At 51.8% G+C, this 22,974-nt stretch overlaps 1 protein-coding gene across 3 annotated transcripts in view; it reads left to right on the forward strand.

Moving 5' to 3' along the window:
- Positions 1-22,974, forward strand: part of LOC105480446 (bassoon presynaptic cytomatrix protein) — a 118,374-nt gene that overhangs the window by 74,619 nt on the left and 20,781 nt on the right. For 2 of the 3 annotated variants that reach the window (XM_071091728.1, XM_071091729.1), the window contains exons 3-4: positions 13,840-14,724; positions 22,178-22,645. In XM_071091728.1, coding sequence (XP_070947829.1) covers positions 13,840-14,724; positions 22,178-22,645 — 1,353 coding nt within the window. The remainder of the gene's footprint in view (positions 1-13,839; positions 14,725-22,177; positions 22,646-22,974) is intronic. The other variant, XM_071091730.1, reaches the window with a different exon arrangement.

The following is a 22,974-nucleotide window of genomic DNA, read 5'->3' on the forward strand; positions in this document are numbered from 1 at the left end:
GGATTTCCCCAGTCCTGGTAGCTCAGGGTAAGTGAGTAATCTAACCTGTCCGAAACCACAGAGAAAGACTGGGTGTTTCTGTTTGAGGCCTCAACATTTCTCACCACTCACAAGAGATCCTCCCTCTGACAATGCACTGATGCCAGGGGGCCAGAGGTGTTAGCATTCAGTCCTCACTGATGAGAAGAAGGCAGGAAGACCATTCTCCTTTTCTCTCTATAGATGTGGGGTTTTAGACAAGTACTTGAATTTCTTGAATGTCAGATTTCTCTGAAGGAAAAGCAGGAATCCAGGGATTGGCGTCAGTGGCTTTTCTAATGCCCATGCCTGCTCAGGCCTGTGAGTTCACCTCTCCATTCTTTAGTGACTTACATGTAGGCCCGCCACCCCTTTCTGCACCAGAAGGGTGGCCCGTGTTGCCCTTGTTGGGCTTCTATTCCAACAGCTGGGAGTGGGAGACAAGGCATGGGCCTGAGCCTGCTAAGTAGAAGATGGGAAGGTGCAGTTGGGGTGGGCAGTGGGGATGGGAGTGAGTTGCTGGAGAATATGAACCATGGCCTGGAGCAGGCACAGCCTGCTTCTATAGGCCTCTCAGGGGCTTCCATGCCCCACTCAGAGCAGCCCCAGAAGCACATCCTAGCCTGGAGCTCCTCCAGATGCCAGTCTGTCCTCATCCTCAGAGTGGCATCCCAGGAGTGAGTGTGGTACAGAGGCCGCGTTGCCTGCATGCCCGAGCCTCCAGTCTGATCAGCTGAATCCTCCCAGAGCACCATCTAGAGTGAAGGGGCCCACCCTCTGCCCCTGTGGGGAGCAGCAGGGCTGCCACCCCATCCCCAGCCTTCCAGGCCAAGGTGGTCCATCTGCCTCCCACCACCCTTGCTCTAGTCAGAATTACTTATAAGCCTCTCTAGGAAGACTACAGAGGAGTAAGCGTGGTCTTCCCTCACCCATTCCAAGGTCTGGACTTTGCTGAGGCCAAGCCAAGGATGTTTAACCCATACCATCCCCTATTGCTACCCAATGGCAAGCCATGAGCCTACGCAGTTTCCCAGAGTGGGCGGCGTGGAGAAGGGAGGGAGAAAATGCAGGGGCTCTGAGCCTCTCTCTCTCCTGCCTGCATCCCACTGCTTTCCAGCAAGGGCCAGGGCACCAGATGGCTCGGGGGTGGTGCTGTGAGTTCAGCACAGATCCCTTTGCTGCAGCCAGCAGCCTTGTCTCATTCCCTCTGCTCCCTTCTGGCCACACTGCTGCCTGGGCCAGAGAGGAATGAGGAGCAGGTTTCAGGATATGGGACCAGCAGTGTACTGAGGGGAAGTAAAGGTGTCTTCCTCTTTCCTGGGCCTAGGGGTGTGTCTGCCCAGCCTTCCAGTGCTCACCTCCAAACAAAATGGAAGTGGACCTCTAGGTGGTAGGCTCTCCAGGAGGCCTTTCTCCCACCAAATAGCTAGTCCTTGGGCAATTTGCTTTAGAGTAGCCACTTTGACCTAAACAGTCTCCAAGTCAATAGAGAAATGCTCTCCAAACTTCAGTCACTCTGGAGCAGCCAGCCCTGTTGCTTAGTGCATGCCCCGAGGTGGTCCATGTTCCCAGAAGACAGGACCTTTGGCCTACTTACTTGCTTGGACCATGCAGGGTGGAGGCCAGAGCCACTGGGGCCATGAGGAGACAACAGGCATGGAATTCTACCTTTTAGTTATGGAAGAGGGCCATAAGTTAAGCTAAGAATGAATGTAAAATTAATTCAGATCTGAAAATATGAAATTTTACTCCTAAAACACTTGTTTTCATATCTAAGGGCAAAGGAAACAGAATAAAAAGAACATGCAGTAAAAATGGTAGAGAAAAAGAGAAATCCATAAATAAAGTAGGAGTGGGAAGAAGTGGAAGAAGGCACAAGAAGGGGAGGCAGGAAAAGGAGATGATGGAAAGAGAGCCAGAGGCAGGAAGAGGCAGGGAACAGGAAATCTTGGTAAAGTTCCCAGTTGCTGGCTAGTAACCTGTTGGTTTTGCTGCTTCCACTCTTTATTTTGCTCAGCCTTTGGCCTGGACAGGCATGCTTAACCTACTGAGTCAGAGGGTAGCCCTCTCCCTTCTTCCTGTCCTTGCCTCCCTCCACAGTGCTTTTCAGTCCTACTGATAGTCGGGAACTGTCCCAGACACTGGAGAAACAGGTAGAAATGAAGCAGATGTGTTGCTCAGCTCTGTGAAGCCTTCAGGCCAGTGCAGGAGGCACCACTGCCACCAAGAACCACACAAGCAAACACACAATCACATCTGGGGTCAAGGAGGGGAAGGTTGTGGGGGGTGCTGTTGGTACGATGCTGAGACAAGATTCCTGGAAGTAGCTGGGCATGGTGGCTCACACCTGTAATCCCAACACTTTGAGCAGCCAAGATGGGCAAATCGCTTGAGCCCGGGAGTTCAAGACTAGTGTGGGCAACAACATGGCAAAACCCCATCTCTATAGTATTTGGGAGGCTGACATGAGAAGATCACTTGAACCTGGGAAGGTCTAGGCTGCATGAGCCAATGATCATGCCACTGCTCTCCAGCCCAGGTGACAGAGTAAGACCCTGTCTCAAAAAAAAAGAAAAAAAAATTATTGGGGGCTTCTCCAAAGAGTGAGCATTAGGCTGTAGAATGTTAGAGCTGCTAGACAGGAGGCAGTTGGAAAAGAGGAGGCCTGAGGGGAGGTGCTTGGTCCATGTGAGGGCTTGGGAGCAAAGGTCCAGGACAGCTGTACCACAGGACAGGACCAGAAGGCATGCAGGTCCTGCTGGGCTTGCTGGGGTCTCCTGATGCACTCCCACGGTTTGGGAAGGTGGAAGTAGGAAGGTCAGATGTGTGTTTAAAACACCCCTCTGGGCCGGGCGCGGTGGCTCAAGCCTGTAATCCCAGCACTTTGGGAGGCCGAGATCGGTGGATCACAAGGTCAGGAGATCGAGACCATCCTGGCTAACACGGTGAAACCCCGTCTCTACTAAAAAATACAAAAAACTAGCCAGGCGAGGTGGCGGGCGCCTGTAGTCCCAGCTACTCGGGAGGCTGAGGCAGGAGAATGGCTTGAACCTGGGAGGCGGAGCTTGCAGTGAGCTGAGATCCGGCCACTGCACTCCAGCCTGGGTGACAGAGCCAGACTCCGTCTCAAAAAACAAAACAAAACAAAAAAACACCCCTCTGATGCAATCTCAAGGGCCCTTCAAATAGCCAAAACAATTGTGAAAAAGAAGAAGAAAGCTGAAGAACTCACATTTCCTGATTTCAAAACTTACTACAAAGTTACAGTAATCAAAACAGTATGGTACTGGCATAAAGAGAGACATGTAGACCAATGGAGTAGAATACATAGCCCAGAAATAAACCCTCACATATATGGTCAGATGATTTTTGGTAAGAGTGCCAAGACCATTCAGTAGGGAAAGAACAATCTTTCAACAAATGGTGTTGGGAAAACTGGATATCTACATGCAAAAAAATGAAGTTGGACCTTTTCCTTACATCATATACAAAAATTAACTCAAAATAGATCGAATACCTAAACATAAAAGCTAAAACTATAAAACTCTTAGAAGACAACATAGGGGATAAGCTTCACAACGTTGGATTTGGCAGTGATTTCTTGGATATGACACCAACAGCACAGGCAACAAAAGAAAAAATAGACAAAATAGACTTCATGAAAATTTAAAAATTTTTTACAGCTGAAGGCACTATCAACAGAGTAAAAAGGCAACCCACAGAATGGGAAAAAATACTTGCTAATTATGTACTTGATAAGGGATCGATATCCAGAATATACGGAGAAGTCCTACAACTCAACAACAAAAATAAACAAACTAACAAAAATCCAATTAAAAGTGGGCAAAGAGGCCAGACACAGTGGCTCACGCCTGTAATCCCAGGACTTTGGGAGGCTGAGGCAGGTGGATCGCCTGAGCTCAGGAGTTTGAGACCAGCTTGAGCAACACGGTGAAGCCCCATCTCTACTAAAAATACAAACATTAGCTGGGCATGGTGGTGGGCACCTGTGGTCCCAGCTACTCAGGTGGCTGAGGCAGGAGAATTGCTTGAGCCCAGGAGGCAGAGGTTGCAGTGAATCAAGATTGCACTACTGGGTGGCAGAGCCAGACTGTGTCTAAAAAAAAAAGGGCGTGGGGCAAAGAGGAGTCAGGTGTGGTGACACACACCTGTAGTCCCAGCTACTTTAGAGGCTAAGGCAGGAGGACATCTTGAGCCTAGGAGTTTGAGACCAGCCTAGGCAGATAGCTAGACCCTGTCTCTGAAAAGCAAAATGGGCACAGGACTTGAAGAAACATTTCTCCAAGGAAGATATACAAATGGTCAATAACCTCCCAAAAGATACTCAACATAGGTTGGCTGTGGTGGCTCATGCCTGTAATCCCAGCACTTGGGGTGGCCGAGGCGGGTGGATCACCTGAGGTCAGGAGTTTGAGACTGGCCAACAAGGTGAAACTCCATCTCTACTAAAAATACAAAAAGTTAGCTGGGTGTGGTGGTGGGCACCTGTAATCCCAGTTGCTCAGGAGGCTGAGGCAAGGAGAATCGCTTGAACCCAGGAGGCGGAGGTTGCAGTGAGCTGAGATCACACCGCTGCACTCTAGCCTGGGCAACTGAGTGAGACTCTGTCTCAAAAAAAAAAAAAAAAAGAAAAAGAAAAAAAGAAAATATACTCAACATGACTAATCATTAGAGAAATTCAAATTGAAACTACAATGAGATACCATTTCATACTTGTTAAGGATGGCTGCTATAAAAAAAACCCAGAAAATAAATGTTGGCAAGAATGTGGAGAAATTGGAACCCTTGTGCACTGTTTTTGGGAATGTAAAATGGTACAGCCACTCTGGAAAACAGTATGGCAGTTCCTCAAAAAATTATAAATAGAATTACCATATGATCCAACAATTCCACTTCTGGGTGTACACTCAAATGAATTGAAAGGAAGGTCTTGAAGAGATATTTGTACACCCATGTTCATAGCAGCATTTTTCACAATAGCTAAAATGTGAAAACAACCAACAGCCCATTGACAAATGAACAAATAAGCAAAAAAAATATATATACATACATACACACAATGGAATATCACTCTGCCTTAAAAGAGGAAGGACAATCTGACACATGATACAACATAGACGAACCTTAAGGACATTATGCTAAGTGAAATAAGCCAGTCACAAAAAGACAAATATGAGGTAGTTAGAGTAGTCAAAGTCACAGAGACAGAAAGTAGAATGGTAGTTGTCAAGAGCTGGAGGAACGGGGAGCCGGGTGCGGTGGCTCACGCCTGTAATCCCAGCACTTTGGGAGGCTGAGGCGGGCGGATCAGAAGGTCAGGAGATTGAGACCAGCTTGGCCAACATGGTGAAACCTCATCTCTACTAAAATACAAAAAAAATTAGCCGGGCATGGTGGCCCATGCCCGTAGTCCCAGCTACTTGGGAGGCTGAGGCAGGGGAATTGCTTGAACCTGGGAGGTGGAGGTTGCAGTGAGCTGAGATAGTGCCACTGCACTCCAGCCTGGTGACAGAGCAAGACTCTACCTCAGGAAAAAAAAAAAAAAAAAAAAAAGCTGGAGGAATGGGGAGTTTCATGGGCACAGTTTCAGATTTACAGGATGGAAAGAATTACAAAGATGAATGGTGGTGATGGTTGCACAGCATTATGAATATATTACCACCGACCTGTACACTTAAAAATGGTTAAGGTAGGCCGGGCGCGGTGGCTCAAGCCTGTAATCCCAGCACTTTGGGAGGCCGAGACGGGCGGATCACGAGGTCAGGAGATCGAGACCATCCTGGCGAACACGGTGAAACCCCGTCTCTACTAAAAAATACAAAAAACTAGCCGGGCGAGGCGGCGGGCGCCTGTAGTCTCAGCTGCTCGGGAGGCTGAGGCAGGAGAATGGCGTAAACCCGGGAGGCGGAGCTTGCAGTGAGCTGAGATCCGGCCACTGCACTCCAGCCCGGGCGACAGAGCCAGACTCCGTCTCAAAAAAAAAAAAAAGGTTAAGGTAGTAAATTTATGTATATTTTACCACAATAAAAACAATGCAAATTTTTGTTTATTTGTTTGTTTGAGACAGAGTCTCGCTTTGTCGCCCAGGCTCGAGTGCAGTGGCGCAATCTCGGCTCACTGCAACCTCCGCCTCCAGCCTCCCAAGTAGCTGAGATTACAGGCATGTGCCACCACGCCCGGCTAAGTTTTGTATTTTTAGTAGAGATGGGGTTTAACCACATTGGCCAGACTGGTCTCGAAATCCTGACCTCAAGTGATCCACGCACCTCACCCTCCCAAAGTGTGTGAGCCACAGTGTCCGGCCAAAAATAATGCAAATTTTAAAAACCCTCTGGAAATAGAGGTGATGGTTACACATTATGAATTATTAATACCACTGAACTGTATACTTTAAGATGGTTAAAATGGCAATTTTATATTTATTTTAACACACACTGTATATGTGTGTACATATATATACATATACACTAAAACAACACACACACATACACACACATATATATACACCACCACCCCCCACCAGCTGCTATGTGAAGAACAGCCTGTAGGGGTAGCGGGTGGGCGCTGGAAACCAGAGTGGCAGAAGGGGCTGAGGCTGAGGTTGGGGTAGTGGCAATGATGACTGTGAAGAGCCATGAGAGATTCCTGGTGTGTTTGGGTCCCTAAACAGACAGAATTGGATTGGATGTGGAGGGTAAGAGATGGAGACAGGGTATTTTTCTGTTTGGGCCATTACCAAGTTGAAGGTGCCTGACACATCTAAGACCCTGGCATGAAGCAGGCAAGTTGGGATGGAGACTTCTGTTTCATATTCACAAGCATATAATGACATTTAAAGTGCCATAGAAGAGATGTGGACAGAGAGAAGAGGTGCCAGGATCTGGGCTCCCCAGCACTGAGAAGAACCCAGCAAAGGTGGCTGGCAAGGATAAGCAAAGAAGAGTAGAAAGGCCAGCAAGTGGAGGGCCGAGGGATCCAGGAGGGGAGAATATCTGGGCAGTAGTAGGGAGTCAACTGCCAAGAGCCCATCACAGGAACTCTTGATGCCTTGCTGGGTGGAGCAACACAGAACAACCAGGTCAACAACTCTTTTACCCCCAACATCATGTTATGAACATTTTCAAGCCACAAAGTTGTTGAAAGAATTGTACAAGGAACACCCACAAAGCTACTATCTAGATTTATAATGAACCCCTCCTTTCCTGGCTTTGTCACATATCCATTCTACCATCTATTTGTTTTTCTGTCTGTCCATCTATCCATATATCTTTTTGTTGAATGTCAAAGTATATTGCAGTGTGCCAGGCATGGTCGCTCATGCCTGTAATACCAGCACTTTGAGAGGCAAAGGTGGGAAGATTGCTTGACCCCAGGGATTCAAGACCAGCCTGAGTAACATGACAAAACCCTGCCTCTACCAAAAAAATACAAAAATTAGCTGGATGTGGTGGCACCATGCCTGTAGTCCCAGCTACTCGGGAGGCTGAGGTGGGAGGATCACTTGAGCCTGGGAGGTGGAGGTTGTAGTGAGCCGTGATCATGGCGCTGCACTTCAGAACCAGAACCTGTCTCAAAAAAATAAATAAATAAAAGTACATCGCCGATATCAGTATACTTCCCACTAAGCACTTCACCAAGCATATCATTAACTAGAGTTCAGTATTTATTTAAGGTTTCTTTTTTTTAGGTAAAATTTACATATAATGCAATGTACAGAGGTTAATTATTCCGGTCGGTGAGCTTTGAGAAGCGGTCTGCAGCTCAGCCTCATGTGGGTTGCAGGTCATCTGGAGTGACCATGGGAGTCATTTAGCAGGAGTTTAAGAGGTGAGGGCCAAGGACTTGCAAGCCAGGATAAAGGGGCCTGGAGGGAGGGCAGCAGAAACCAGGAGGGAAAGCCGGGGATGAACCAAAGGGTCCTGGGGATTTTAAGGAGAAGTTGAGGCTAGTCCAAGGGTCCAGCCTCTTCTGGAAAGGGTGACTGGGGACTAAGAGGAGTGTGTATGGGGAGGGTGCAGGGGAGATGGCCGGTCATGGATGGGGTGTGTTACAGGGTGCACTGGATTGTCCTGTTGTTGTGGGGGAGGGGAGGCTGTCCAGAGCAGTGTGGGAGGGGTTGAGAGATATTGAGGGCAGAGAGACACATGTGTCCAGGGATCAGCAAGGGGATGGATCCTCTCCTTTCATGGAGATCCAAGCCAGTGAGGCCTTCTAGCCCCAGGAGCGATTAGTTTCAGCCTCCACTCCCCAGATCCTGACCTCAGGTGCTGGGCAAGTTCCCAAGACCTTCCTCAGGGCTCTGATAGATTGGCACAGGCCTCCCCTGGCTGGTCCAGCTCTGGATCAGTGTGACCCTGCCCACTGGGACCCTGTGGTACCTGCTTCCTGACCCTGAGGTCAGCCAGCTGACAGTAAGATGCTAGATGGGGCAGGCGACATGTCCATTGCTGTACCAGTGTGAATATCCAGGCCAGGCCTAACTCCTTCCCTCTCAGCTGCCACCTTAGCTGCCCTTCTGCACATTGGCCTGTCCTTGTTGTCCAGGGGGCATGGGAAGGTATGTTCCTCCTGCTGAGACCTGGCCAGTGACTCATAACCCAGAAAGGCATATAGTCACACTGGCCAGTGGGGACCTCCCAGGAACCTCTAGATTCCTGCGGAGAGGGCTCCTTTATGAGCTGTTTCTGTGATGTTTCAACTTGTACCAAAATGAAAAGCATGAATGCGGCATCAGGCATGATGTCAGTGCTGAGTGATCTGAAACACTGAATGCCTGCTCTCCCTGGTAGGGCTGGGTCTCTCCACAGGAAGAAGGCTGAGTGACGTCTGTAACCCTCCTTTTCCTTGCTGCTGGGGGAGGTGAGAGGAGGGGAGTGGGAAGAGAACTTGTGACTTCGGGGGGCTCTCAGAACTTCCTGACAGCCATGGAGGTGACCGTGAGGTAGACTCCACCCTGTGAGCATCCTTTGGGGCCAGATATGGCAAGCAAGTCTGAGTCCCACTCTTGAGGGCTGAGGCACTCTGTGTAGCCAGTGTTCCTGAAGGGAAGATGTAGAAGCTCTTCCCAGAACTGCCCTCCTTGCTCCAGAGCCCAGTGGAGGAATTAGCAGGGAGTGACCATTACAGACAGATCATAGCTGCTCATTCAACTTAGAGTTCATATAGCCTCCAGCTTGGGCCTCAAGCCTCTGGATCCTTGGCCAGTACCACCTTAGCTGCCCTTCTGCACACTGAATAGTTTGAGTAAGGAAGCAGCTAAGAAAGACTCTTCTCAGGGAGAAAGTCCTCTCAGAGCTACAGAGCCCACAGGGTCCTACCTTTCCAATTCCCTAGCAGACTCATGGCAGAGCAGGTGGCAGTGGCTCCCTGAAAAGCCTGTAGGAAGGCTTCCTGTAGCTTCTGCTTCCCCCACCTCTTAAACCACCTCTTGACCTTGTACTGCACTGAGCCTTCCCATCCTTACTGCCACCTAGGCCCCCGCTGGGCCAGGGTGCACAGGCTTCCATGGAGGTCCCTACCAGTTCTTGGAGATGGAAAGATGGGCTTCTTGCTAGCAAGAAGAGTCAGCTCGATCAAAGCTAATGTCTGGCAGAGCTGTCCACCTTAGGGTAGCCCCAGGAAGGCTCCTGAGACATGAGGCTCATGGCTGGTAGCCTGCACATCTCCTGCCCATGTGCCAGATCAGGATCTTGGAGGTATTAGATAGCAGAACCCTAGCTGAGGCATCTTGTCACACTGGTAAAAGTATAGTCCCTCTGATTCTAGTGGAGAGCCAGCTTGAGAGGGCCTAGGAGCCACAGGGAGCCTTCTGGGTTCATCCTCCTGATGAGGAGGCATCACTGTGTGCAGCTAAGGAAGGCTCTAATTGTACTGGCACTGAGGCCAGGGGAGTCTGCCACAGAACTATTCATGTATACCCAGGCTGGGTGGGCGGAGATAGGGCCTTGCAGTAGGGAGGAAGAGGCTTAGGTTGGGCTCCTCCCAGGAAACTCCTGGGGAGGCAGAGAGGGGGAAGTCTTGCTGGCCTCAGAAAGCTCCCTCAGCCAGTGTCCTCCTTAGGAGGCCTTGCATGCTGGGCCTGAGCCTGGGAGGGGTTGTGGGGAGGGTGCGGTCAAGGTTCCTCACTGTCTGGAAAAGGCTGGATAGAAATAGCTGCACCCATCTGGGCGATGAGTCACTGAGGGGCGTTTCAGCCTTTTCTTGGAGAAATTCTATTTTAGGTGAGATGCCTGTGCCACAGCCTGGATGATGGGGGCTGGGGAAAGGAAAGTTCTGGTGGTGAGTGCAGGAGGTTTGGCATGTGCCTTTGTTCAGCCTGATTCAGAACCCCAGGGAGAGTCACCCCAAAGTCCCAGGATAAGAAGCCTTACCTCCTAAATCCCCTTTCCCAGGAATAAGTCTCACCTCAGGACACGCTGCAGTGCCCAGGTGAATGAGAGCGATGGGACCTTGGGTGTGGGCTGGGCACCCACAGCAAGAACTGAATTTGTGGCTGCCACCCTGGGCCAGAGGCTGAGCTTCCCCTCTGGGGAGTAATCCCCTTCCAGAGTTCCTCTCCGAATGAGTAGAAATGGCCTGCTCTTGGGAACTCCCACTTTGATGGGAATAAGCCTCTCCCTCCCAAGAATGACCTTTCTAAAAAGGTCTTTAGACTGGGTTCAGGGACTGAAATTGTTTTCTCTCTGGCTTTCTCTGCCCAAACATAGACAAATAGACAAAGCTGCCTTGCTTCTTTTTTTTTTTTTCTTTTCTTTTTTTTTTTTTTTGAGACAGAGTCTTGCTCTGTTGCCCAGGCTGGAGTGTAGTGGCATGATTTCAGCTCACTGCAACCTCTGTCTCCCGGGTTTGAGTGATTCTCCTGCTCAGCCTCCCAAGTAGCTGGGACTACAGGTGTGTGCCACAATGCCCAGCTAATTTTTTGTATTTTTAGTAGAGACAGGATTTCACCATGTTAGCCAGGATGGTCTCTATCTCTTGACCTCGTGATCCACCCGCCTCGGCCTCCCAAAGTGCTGGGATTCCAGGCGTGAGCCACCGTGCCCGGCTTGCCTTGCTTCTTAAAAAGCATCTGGGTGGGTTAATGGTTCCCAGCTAGGGGGATGGCTTCTCACCTCACTGCCTCAGCATCACTGTTCTTAGAGTTTCTAGAACTGGGATTGGCCTGTGGAGGGCTCTGCCAGGGTTTGCAGTGCTGACTTCTAGAGCCTGATTTGCCCTTTGGAAGAGGCAGGACTGCAGAAGGCACCAGGCTCCAGGCTGTCCAGGCTGCGGTTTAGGAGCTGCACAGAACTGTCAGGGCTGATCTTGCCAGCAGCAACACTTCCTAGCCAGGGAACCATTGAGAGCACGTTGCTAAAACATCTCAGATCTTGGTTTTCTCTCCTGTGAGGACAAAATGAGAGAATGCCTGTGAACATGCCCTTTGTGGTGCTTGGCACAAGAGGGTGCTCGCCAAAGTGCAGTGTTCTTCCTCTTCTTGGCTGCTGCTCTTGGGTTGCTGGGATAAGGCACCTGAGCCCAGGCCCCCTAACTGGCAAGTCAACCTGCAGCAGTAGCCCTGGGGCCTCAAGGCAGAGAGCAGGGCTGGAGTCACATGTGCGAGTAAATAAAAGGGGCCTTCTGCCCCAGAGATGAGACGACACCTTCCCTTCATAATGAATGGGTGGCCAACAGGGTGCATTCAGAACCTCTGGCTGCAACCACAGACAGAGAACAACCTTGGCCTCCAGCCTTGGCTCTGGTTGATGAGGAGGAGCCTTTTCATTGAGGCACCAAATCTCGGGACTTCCACCTTGTTGAGCTGTGACCCGCATGACCAAATTGTCAGGATGAATGAAGCAAGCCCCTCTGGGATGAGCCCTGCTCTGTACCACATGTTGTGTGCAGCCCTAAGAACACCCTATCAACGAGAGCTCATGGGCTGCTTTGGGGGACAGGAGATACCTCATAAACAACAAATTAGTAGACACTTTGAGAAAGAATGAGCACTATGAAGAAAATAAGCTGGGTGATTTGATGCAGAGTACCCAGAGGGTGTTTTATTTTTATTTATTTATTTAATTATCTTGAGATGGACCTTCGCTCTGTTGTTCAGGCTGGAGTACAGTGGCACAGTCTTGGCTTACTGCAACCTCCGCCTCCTGGGTTCAAGCAATTCTCCTGCCTCAGCCTCCCAAGTAGCTGAGATGACAGGCGTTCGCCACCACACCCGGCCAATTCTTACTATTTTCAGTAGAGATGGGATTTCACCATGTTGGTCAGTCTGTCTCGAGCTCCTGACCTCAAATGATCCTCCTGCCTCTGCCTCCAAAGTACCTGGATTAAAGGTGTGAGCCACCGCACCTGGCTAAAGGAGAGCGTTTTAGATTGTGTGGCCAGAGGAGTCCCTGGTGGGAAAGTGATACCTCATCTGAAATCTATAGAAGCTGGGCCAGGGAGCAGAGGGAATAAGGAGTACAAAGGCCCTGGTACAGAAATGAGCTCAGGGGACCACTTGGCAGAGCAGACAGCCTAGAGCATCTGCAGTGAGACAGCCAAGGGGAGATGGCAGGAAAAGAGGCCAGAGAGAGGGGGAGGCTGGGGTGGGTGACAGGGTTGTGCTGAAGAGTTCCCAAGGTGTTGTGGAAATCCACTTGGAGTGTTTGATCCTATTGGTGAGATGCTCTGATTTACATGTGGGCTTTTTGCAGAAAAATTATTGGCTCATGTACCTGGAAGTCCAAGGGTAGACTTGAGGCATAGCCAGATCCAGGGAATGGAATGAAGTCATCAGATCTACTCCTTTCTCCTTTCCTTGACTCCTACCATCTATGGATGTCATTCTTAGCATCTCTCCATATGTTGGGAAAGAAGACTACTACTGCTCCAAAGCTATATCCTTCTGATTAGTAATCCAAAGGAAAAGGAATAAAGGCCCTCTCTCCTGTTGTTCATTACCAGATAACGTGGAGGGCTCTAACTGACTCTTTGCCAGGTCATGTGCCCATCCCTGCATGGGGCTAATGACAGAGGGAAACTATGTGTTTATCATGTGGATAGTGGCACGTGTCTCCTTTGCTCTGGAGGCATGAATTATCCCATTTCTTTAAAAAGCTATCTTCCTTAAGGGAAAAAAAAGGCTTTTAAAAATTCTACTTAACATCAGTCACTTACATTGCATTACTTTACCCTCACTTATTTTGTTTTCAAGATTTTTCATTCTGTCTCTTCTTTCTTCAGCTAGACTCTAAGCTCCTTCAGGATAGAAATCATGGGTTCTTTTTATTCTCTATGCCTCCTTCTCCCACGTATTACTCTTCACTTATTTATTCATTCTGCGAGTTTTTACTGAATACCCATTGCATACAGGCACTGCTCTAGGGCCATGCCTTTCCTCTTGGATTAGGTTTTAAAAGATCAGTCTGGTTGCTGTGTGCAAATGGCCTGAAGTGGGAAGCAGGGGAAGGCTACTAGGTTCATCCAAGCAAGGAGGTTGGGGTGCACAGATCTGAGGCACTGCCAGGGGGTGGCAGGGATGACTCTCAAGCAGGAGGGTCTGGCAGGCAGTGGGTTGGTGGTTGGGGTGGGGTTGGGGGATGGGACTGCCTCCGCTCTGCCTCACATGCCCGGCAACTCCTAGAGGGCAGGGGAGTGCCATCTGTCCTTCAACCCTGCCCCCAGCAGCCCAGAAATACCTGAGCAGGACTTGGTGCTCCTGCCTGTGCTAGGAGTGGCCTTGGCTGCTGTGAGACCTGCACTGACCTGAGCCATGAGTACCGCCAGTCCTGGCCACCCTACTGACTATTTTGCTTCTCTCTTCAGGTGAAGGAGTGGCTCTGTCTGAACTGTCAGATGCAGAGGGCTCTGGGAATGGACATGACCACTGCACCTCGCTCCAAGAGCCAGCAGCAGCTGCACTCCCCAGCCCTGTCTCCTGCCCACTCCCCGGCCAAACAGCCCCTGGGGAAGCCAGAGCAAGAGAGATCTCGGGGTCCAGGAGGACTACAGCCTGGGTCCCACCAGGGTGAGATAGCCAGGGCCACCTCAGTGCCGGAGCCTGCCCAAGCAGCTGCCCCTCCAGAGGTGGGGAGGGTGTCTCCTCAGCCCCCTCAACCCACCAAGCCTTCCACAGCTGAGCCCAGGCCACCTGCAGGAGAGGCCCCAGCCAAAAGTGCCACTGCAGTGCCCACTGGTCTTGGTGCCACCGAGCAGACCCAGGAGGGCCTCACTGGTAAGCTCTTTGGCCTTGGCGCGTCGCTGCTAACCCAGGCGAGCACCCTCATGTCTGTGCAACCTGAAGCTGACACCCAGGGCCAGCCTGCCCCCAGCAAGGGGTCACCCAAGATCGTCTTCAGTGATGCCAGCAAGGAGGCTGGCCCAAAACCCTTGGGCTTAGGGCCCGGACCTGGGCCAGCACCTGGAGCCAAAACTGAGCCTGGGACTAGAACGGGTCCTGGATCTGGACCTGGAGCCCTGCCGAAAACTGGGGGAACAACCAGTCCAAAGCATGGAAGAGCAGAACATCAGGCAGCATCGAAGGCTGCTGCCAAGCCAAAGACCATGCCGAAGGAAAGGGCCACCTGCCCACTGTGCCAAGCCGAGCTCAATGTGGGCAGCAAGAGCCCAGCCAACTATAACACATGCACTACCTGCAGGCTCCAGGTGTGCAACCTGTGTGGCTTTAACCCAACACCCCACTTGGTGGAGGTAAGAGCTAGACCAAGCATGCTCCCTTGAGCCTTGATGAGAGGCTGGGCCTGGGTAGTGGGTGGCATGGGAACCAGAAAGAGTACTGGGTCTGCAGCAGCCATGGGGCTGCCCCTGCACAATGAATGCTGCAGAGGGGCTGCATTCCTTTTCCTGTCCCTACCTCAGGCCCCAGTTCTACTCAGAACTAACTTTCACTCAGAGAACTAACTGGCACAGTAGTTGGGGGTAATGGTGCCTACTGACTCTGACTAGTGCCCTAAGGCTGATCCCAGAGTCCCTGAGCTGGCCTCCCCATTTCCAGCTACCATGGGCATGGCCCTGATGAAAGACACCACCCTCCCCTGCTCAGATAGGAGAGCCTGAGGTCCCACACTGCCAGGGACCTGTGACCTTCAGAAGGGTAGGGATTGAATGGCCATGGGGTAGACGGTTGTGTCCCATGTCCAGGGTCAGGTGGGAGGCTTTCTCACAATGGGGCAGGGCATGTCCCACTGTCCAGGCTCCAGCCCAGCTAGGTAGTATTCAACCTTGATTGTCTCTTCTGAGGTCATAAGTGTTGATGTCTGCTTGTCAAAGTCACAGCCTTTGGTCTACATATTTTACCCAGGGTGGGCCTGGGCTCTCCTTAGAGCTGCTGGTGGGATGCTCAGAGATGCTCCTCTTTCCCACAGGAAGGTTTGAGACAGACCTGGGGTTGTGGCTGTTCTCTCTGCAGTCCCTGCTCCAGGGAAGGGCACTGGGCACTGTGCTGCGCTAGGCAGGAGGGAGCAGGAGGCCCAGTGTAAGGCTCAGTGTTCTCTCGAAGCCTGGAGTCCAGCCCAAGAGGCTCAGAAGGTGAAGGTGCCCTGGCAGAACTAGACCAGCCTGGGCCAGGAGCAGATGCTGCTTCTGCTCCTCCCTCAGTCCTGTGGCCCACTCTTCCTGGCCCAGGGCCACCCATGTGATCCCTACCGTGCTGCCTTGGGTATAGCTTGGTGTGTCTCCTTCCTTAGAGTGCCCTCAGTCTTGATAGGTGAATGTGTTTCCCAGCTGTGTCACGTTAGGAGATGTTCGAGCCAAGGCCTTGCATCTTGCACATGGGCAGCCACCTGAGCCCTCTGGTCTCTTGGGCTGAGCCATTTGTAGCTGATGGTGGCGCAGGGGTGTGTGGAGTGCAAACCACCACTGGCCCAGGATGGGACAAGAGAGGAGAGCATGGTGTTGCCATGGCCTCTGTGGCACCTTGTTCTGAATTCCCTTGGACCAGGACTCCACAGGAGTCCCCATGAGACCCCAGGGTGACAGGAAGACTACTTTGGCCATCAAAGGCCACACTTTCCAATATGCAGGGAAGGGCAGCCCTGAGCAAGACAACTGACTTCCTCATGTGGCACCCATGTGGCCTTCTTGGTGCCACGAAGCCAACTCTCCAAGCTCTAGGTCTGGTGGCTCACTGGTGACAGTTTTGCCTCACTGGCTCGGGGGAAGGGGTGCACCAGGGTGTCACCACAAGACCAGGAGAACCCTAGCTGGCTGCTCTGCCCAGAGACCTCCAGGCACAAGCTCACTGCTGGTCAGGTGGGGCACCCTGACACTGAGCTATTGTGAGCCCCAGTGGACTTCTGAGTTGGCCTGGCCTGGAGGACTCCTGTCCCCAAGAGACCTTCCAGCCCACATTTCCTTATTAAGCAGAATAAGCATGAATGGGAGGGGAAAACTGTCTCTGTCCAGGAGCATAAATGTTCCTGACAGCTCCTCTTGGCGGCCCCTGGGCCAGGCCATGGGAAGTGCTGATTCTGCCCAAACAGAAGAGTTTCGTCCACACACTGACTAGATGAAATGTCTGGATTCTGACCTAGGCCTCTCATTAGCTGCTTGGTCCTGGCTTTCCTGGACCCTGGAGCTTCTGTCTCTTGATGGCCAGTGTTTCCCCCCATCACACTCCTCTCAATTTCCTGCTGTCTCCATGTCCCGCCCCACTGCCCCCTCCTTAGCCAGGACTACTCTCGTCTCCACAGGGTCTGATGGGTCCCATGGGCCTGAAAGCAAAGCTGGGGGATGTCCTGGTCCTAGTCCTGGTCCTACCTCATTCCCAGCCCAGGCTGCTCCTGACAGCAGTCAGGGGTGATGAAGTCTCTCTAACTCCTTTCTCGTAGCTCTCCCTGTCAATGCTGCTGTCCCCAGAGGGCCTGCGGCTGTTCTGGGGAAGGTGTGGATAGGCGGCCCTAATGCCCCTCCCATGGTTCCCACCATAGAGATTGTACCACCATCCACCACCAGAGACACAAGCCAGCAGCTCAGGGTCATCCTCACCTCCTCCTCTTTAACCTCTGCACCTGCTCCGTGGACCAAACCCTGCCAGCTCTGTCTCCCCACTGTCACAAGAATCTGGCCTCTCTCCCACCCATGGTCACAGCCTTAGTCCTTTCATCCTTATCCTGCCTTACCCACACAATGACCAAAACCTCTGTGTAGCACGAGGGGCTGGTGTTGATATGTTCCCCATTCCCTCAGCATTGCTTTTCTTTATTGAGGCCCCTAACCAGGCCGTGGGCTGTCTTGGATCTCACCTCAGCCAATGGCCACTTGGCATCCTGAGCAATTTTGTGCTTCCCTGTGACCTACTTTGTGTGTTCTTGGTTAGAGGTTTCTGATTTCTCAGCACTTGCCAGAGACACTTACCCTGCCTTGGGAGTGTGGTGGTAAGGCCAGCAGGTCCTTCTCCGGGTCCTAAGGGTGGGTCTGCCATGGCTGTCTCTCTCTGGACCTTGCCGGCTCAAGAATGACTGTGCTGTGTCTCTGTGCACAAAGAAGGGACAGACCAGTGGAGCCCCACTCATAGCTCCCCACAGCCCTGTTAGACCTCCTGGGACTCCACCTGAGGCCAGAGTCAACCATCTGGGCTAATGGGTTGGGAATTTTCCCCATAGGTTGGAAATTTTCCTGAACATTTCTGAGCTGTAAAAGTCTTTCTTTCTAGATTGGGAGTTCAGAGCACACAGTAGAGGAGGGAGTAAAATTGGATCCTTTTTCCTTTTGAACTTTCCTCTGAAAAAAATAACCATAGTGCTATTTAGTAAGCCATTTCATAAAATTAAGAGTTGTTGATTCCAATTTTTTTTTACCTATTTATCTTTTGGAAGGATAATAGTACCCTCTGGCTTAATTTTTGATTGACTTTCAGTTCAAAATAGAGTTTGTGAAGAAATTAGTAGAATTGGAATTGTGACAGTAACATTACCAGTCTCTTATTGTATCATCATTGCCAAAATTCCAGCTGTGCCCTCGAGAAGTCGGGCCTCCCTGGGCAAAGTCCCTTGCACTTGTGATATGTGGGGCTGGGCTTGCTCATTGGGGCAGGGGTTGCAGCAGGGGCATCAGGCCAGAGGCCCTGTTACCTCCCATGTAGAATAGGGACCACAATACTCCCTCTTAGGTTTCTGTGAGAAGCAGGTGAGATGCTGTACCTCAGATACTTATGCAAGGCCTGACACAGTCGGCCCTTAAGCCAGGATATTGGAACAGGAGTATCCTAAAAGAGGGTCTCTGTGTGAGACAGGAAGCGTCCCCACGAGCCCCTATCTGGCTGTGGATGGACCCTGTGCCCACTGTAAGCTCTTGGTATCATGAGGGATGCCCCACAGGGAATGAACACATTTTGTGCTGGGGAGTGTGGGGGGTACAGCCCAGCCAAAGGATACACACTGGGGACACCAGGGACGGTTTATTTTATGAGAGGAAGAGGCCGAGAAAGAAGGAGCTTAGGCATGTCCAATGACAGGGAGGCTCAGGGTAGCAGAGTCAGGAGAGGAATAGCAGCACCAGTGATGGCCATCCTTGTGGTCCAGTGTCCTCCAAGATGACCCCTGGGCATCCTTTTCTCTAGAGTTCTCATTCACAGCCCCCTGGTCTGGCAGCAGGGCTGAGGGTGTTTAGGGCCAGGCAGCTGGCCATAGGGCATTGACTGGGATTGGTGTCACCATAACCATACTGGCATGCAGGCCAGCTCCACACATGAAGAGATTACGTGGACTGCAGGTTTATTTAGACGATAGCAGACAGTGCAGGATCTGTCCCGAGTCACAAGGCACAATAGCAAGTGGTCCCAGAAGGCAGCAGCTCTCACGTGCCTAGAGGGTACCCCACTAACTCAGTCATCTCATTTCCCCTCCTTTACCCTAAATAGTGATGCCCTGAACCACTGAGTGCCATCTGATGGCATACACACCTGCCTCTCCCACTATTAGGTAATGATTGTCCTTAGGGAATTTGTACCTTTCTGCCCCAGAAAGGAACTGGACAGAGGGAGTGAGACAGAAGTAGTCATCAGAGCCACCCCATTATCCATCCCCTGCCCTTTTGTCAAAGAGGCCAGGTGAAGGGGTAAGCAGGCAGCACTTTCCCAAGGACTGGGGCTGGCATGGGCTGAGTGAGGCCGAGTACAAGAGGGCTGTGCAATCAATGGATGGCTGAATGAGAAATGAACACTGAAACTGGGGAATGGAAACGAGCAGAAGAATAAGGGAATGAACTATTGGGATGGAGGTAGGGGTATGTTGGGGTTGGAGAAAGTGAGAATAGAATGAATAAAGAAATTGGAACCCCAGCAACTGTGTCCCCGCCCCCAGACACAGAGATTCTACATGGCCTGCCTTCCACCTGATTCTCATTCCCCAGAAGACTTGGGCCTGGGCCAGGTCTCCCCTGGCTCTACTACCAGCACCAGTGCCCTGTACCCTTCTTCCCCACTCCCAGGGGGCTTGTGAAGGGCCTCCAGCAGCCAGGTCAATGTTTATTTTTAGCCCTTACTTTACACGCCTCTTCCTGCCTGCTCTCCCTTCCCCACTGCCTACTACAGCAGAGCCAGGAGCAAGAGGGCCTGCCAGGCAACCTGCAACCTGGCTGTCTCCGTGAATAAGTGTATGAAGGAGCAAAGCCCCAGGGAGCATGTGACCACAGGTAACATCTCTGCTGAGGGCTGGGCCTCTGGGCTCAGGCAAGCAGGCCTCTCCAGCATTTGGTCAGAGCACTTAGCATTAGGTCTGCCTCCTCCATCCAGACCACCCTTCCAAGGTGACTTGTTTCATTTAGACTGTTGCTTCTGTGTGGGGTTTCCAGGCCAGAGATGGAGTTAGGGGTTTGCCAGGCCACCAAGGTAGGCCAGGGCAGATAACCAAACTTTAAGAGGCCTAACATGGGATGGGTGTGCACAGGGCTCCAAAGTGGAGTTAGGGCAGCATTGCCTTGGTCCAGCCCACTGGGCCTAGATCCTAAACCCATCATGCTGACCATAGGGCTGGGGAAGGGGCTGTTTGCTTATTTCCAGAGCTCTCTCTCTTGGTCTTTGCCTATAGCCCTGCCATCTCTCCGGGGTCATTTTGCCACCTCACAGTCCTTTCTGACATGGGGGAATTTCCATTGTGTACACAGGTGATGCTGGGGGCGTGTGAGCTAGGGTTCCTGGATCAGGCTGTGTGCTCTCCTATGTCTTGTTCTTCTGGGGCTTGGTCTCAACCTATCCAGAATTCTCCCCAGGCACCTCTGGGGGTACACCCTGCCAGGCCAAGTGAGCCCAGGTCCTGGCCAGTGGCCAGCACTTACTGCCTTGTGGGGTTTTTTGTGGAGACACATTGAGCGTCAGATAAGGTTCAAGGGAGTCAAAAGTGGTGTTAGGGCTGGGCTGTGCAGAGAACAGAGTGAATATATGTATGTAGGGCATCTAAAGGGTTCCCCTCCACAGCTGGGCCACTGCCCCATTCCTCTGCCTGGGACTTGTGCATAGGGTTGGGCCTTGGGGAAGAGCAGAAGCTCCAGTGGGAAAGAAGCAGTCTCGACCCTGAGTAACCAGCCTGCGGAGCAAGCCTGTCCCTCAGCACACACCAAGGCCCTACCACCTGCCCAGCCTGTCCTCTGCTGAAGCCTAGAGAAGAGAAGTGGAGTGTAGCTCTCTGTGGACAGCAAACCAGGGCAGAATCATTGACATGTTATCTGCCATGGTGGCCCTAGGATGCCAGGCTGAGGCAGGCACCCTAGGGGTACCAGACTTCCAAGGCTGCAAGAGGCAGCATGTGAGGTGAGGGTACTGAAGTTGTTAGCCTTCCTGGGGGTGGCAAGGGCCAAGGGTCACCTCCTTTTCCAGTTCTCTGGCTTTGTGACCTTGTGATTCTTCCGGTCCATCTCAGTGACAGAGTTGCTGGTGGGAGCCTATATGTCCAGGCACCTGGCATGAGTGAGCTCCCTGCAGGACGGAGGGAGTAATAAGGCTCTGTGCCTCAGAGTAAGAACAGGCACAGGTGTCTGTGGGACCCTGCTCTGGGCTCCCCTGTAACTCTCATTTCCCATCGCATGTGGGCCAGGGAAGGACTTCAAATCCTGCCAAGGAGGAACCCTGACTCTGGAGGAGGCTACTGGGAGACATGCCCCTCTCAGCCTCAGACCTGCTTCAGGAATCACCCATTTAGGCCACAGAGATGCCCAAACCCTACACCTGTACAAGGCAGCTGGGGCTGGGAGACTTGGACTTCGCTTCTTGTATTCTGGGAGCTTCACCATTAATACCTGTGTCATACTTGTAAATGACCTGTTTGGGGTTGTGGGCTCCAGAAAGGCTGCATGCCAGTGCCTGTCTGTCTGCTGAGTCATGGCTGTCTTCAGCTCCCAACCCTGGGCCTGAAACAGTAGAGGATCCTGAGAGTGGTGGACTGATGGTTGAGAATTTGATCCCAGTCCAGCTCTGGAAGGAGCAGGGCCCCTGACACAAGGACCACCACACATAGTCCCCATCAGAGGAACAGTCCAGTGCCCTGGGGGCAGGAAGAAGCCTCTACCTAAGGGTCTCTGCTGGCCTTAGACAAGGTGACTTGGGCTGGGGATTTGAGCAGGGAGGACTGCACAGCCCCTCTATCCTCCACCAAGCAGGGCTACTCCCAGATAGCCTCCCCTGGCCCCAGGAGTCTGCACCCTGTCTAGCATAGCCCTTACCTGGGGAAGAGTGTGGAGAAGGAGGGAGTCAGACCTGAGAGCTGGGAGGCAGGGGAAGAGTAGTGCCTCCAGGAAGTGCTCCATGCTTGGATGCCACTCCTGTTCTGCAAGAGTTCTCAACTGCCTGCTAGGAGCTGTTTGCTCCCTCAGATTGAGACCTCAGCTTCCACCTGTGCTTAGGGCTAGACCCTCCCATTCCCCACAGATCTTCCCCTTTTCTGGCTGGGTGAAAAGTTCTCTGTGGGTCAAGGAAAGTACTCTTCTTTGGGGTTGTTACTTACATTTTGACTTTGTGTATGTTCATCTTAAGGATAGGGGAGTTGGTTATTTGGGGGTAGTAAATCGATCTGTCTTTTTTTCCTTATGTCTTTGGTGTCATGCTTTGAAAGTTCTCTCCTCCCTAAGGTTACAGAAATAGTTATGGAAATATTATTTGAGGACTTCAGTGTCTTTTTAATTTTCATCAACCCCGTCTCCCATTTCCTTGCAGAAAACAGAGTGGCTGTGTCTGAACTGCCAAACCAAGCGGCTACTGGAGGGCAGCCTGGGAGAGCCGACCCCTGTGCTGCCACCCACCTCACAGCAGCCCCCTGTGGGGGCCCCTCACCGTGCATCTGGAGCATCCCCTCTGAAGCAGAAAGGGTCACAGGGGCTGGGCCAGCCATCAGGCCCCCTGCCTGCCAAGGCCAGCCCTTTACCCACCAAGGCCAGCCCTCTGCCCACCAAGGCCAGCCCCCAGGCCAAGCCCCTCAGGGCTTCTGAACCCAGCAAGACCCCAAGCAGTGCCCAGGAAAAGAAGACCGGAGTCCCCACTAAAGCTGAGCCCATGCCGAAGCCACCTCCAGAGACTACCCCAACCCCTGGGACTCCTAAAGTAAAGAGTGGGGTGAGGAGGGCTGAACCTGCCACCCCTGTCGTCAAGGCTATTCCAGAAGCCCCCAAGGGTGGGGAGGCGGAGGTCAGTCCCATTCACTTCCCAGAGACCCTAGCTTTCAGATAGGACAGTCTATGGAAAGGCTTACCTCCCTGGGTGGCTGAGACTGTAGGCTCAGGACAGGTGCCTTGGGGCCACACAGGAGGGAAGGGACACAATAGGAGGAAAGTCTAGATGAGGTTCTGGCAAGCTTGGAGACTGTGAGTTTTACACTGGTGCTGTGTCCGGCACCTTGTTAGATGCTTTGCTGGGTTTTGATACTCTTTGATCTAGTAAAGTTTCTCTTTGAAGACCAAGGGCTGGTTTGGGCCTGCCATGGATCCTTCAGATTATTCAAGGCCAGAAGGAGATAG

This window comes from Macaca nemestrina, chromosome 2 (genome assembly GCF_043159975.1).
Source record: "Macaca nemestrina isolate mMacNem1 chromosome 2, mMacNem.hap1, whole genome shotgun sequence".
NCBI classification, from domain to species: domain Eukaryota; kingdom Metazoa; phylum Chordata; class Mammalia; order Primates; family Cercopithecidae; genus Macaca; species Macaca nemestrina.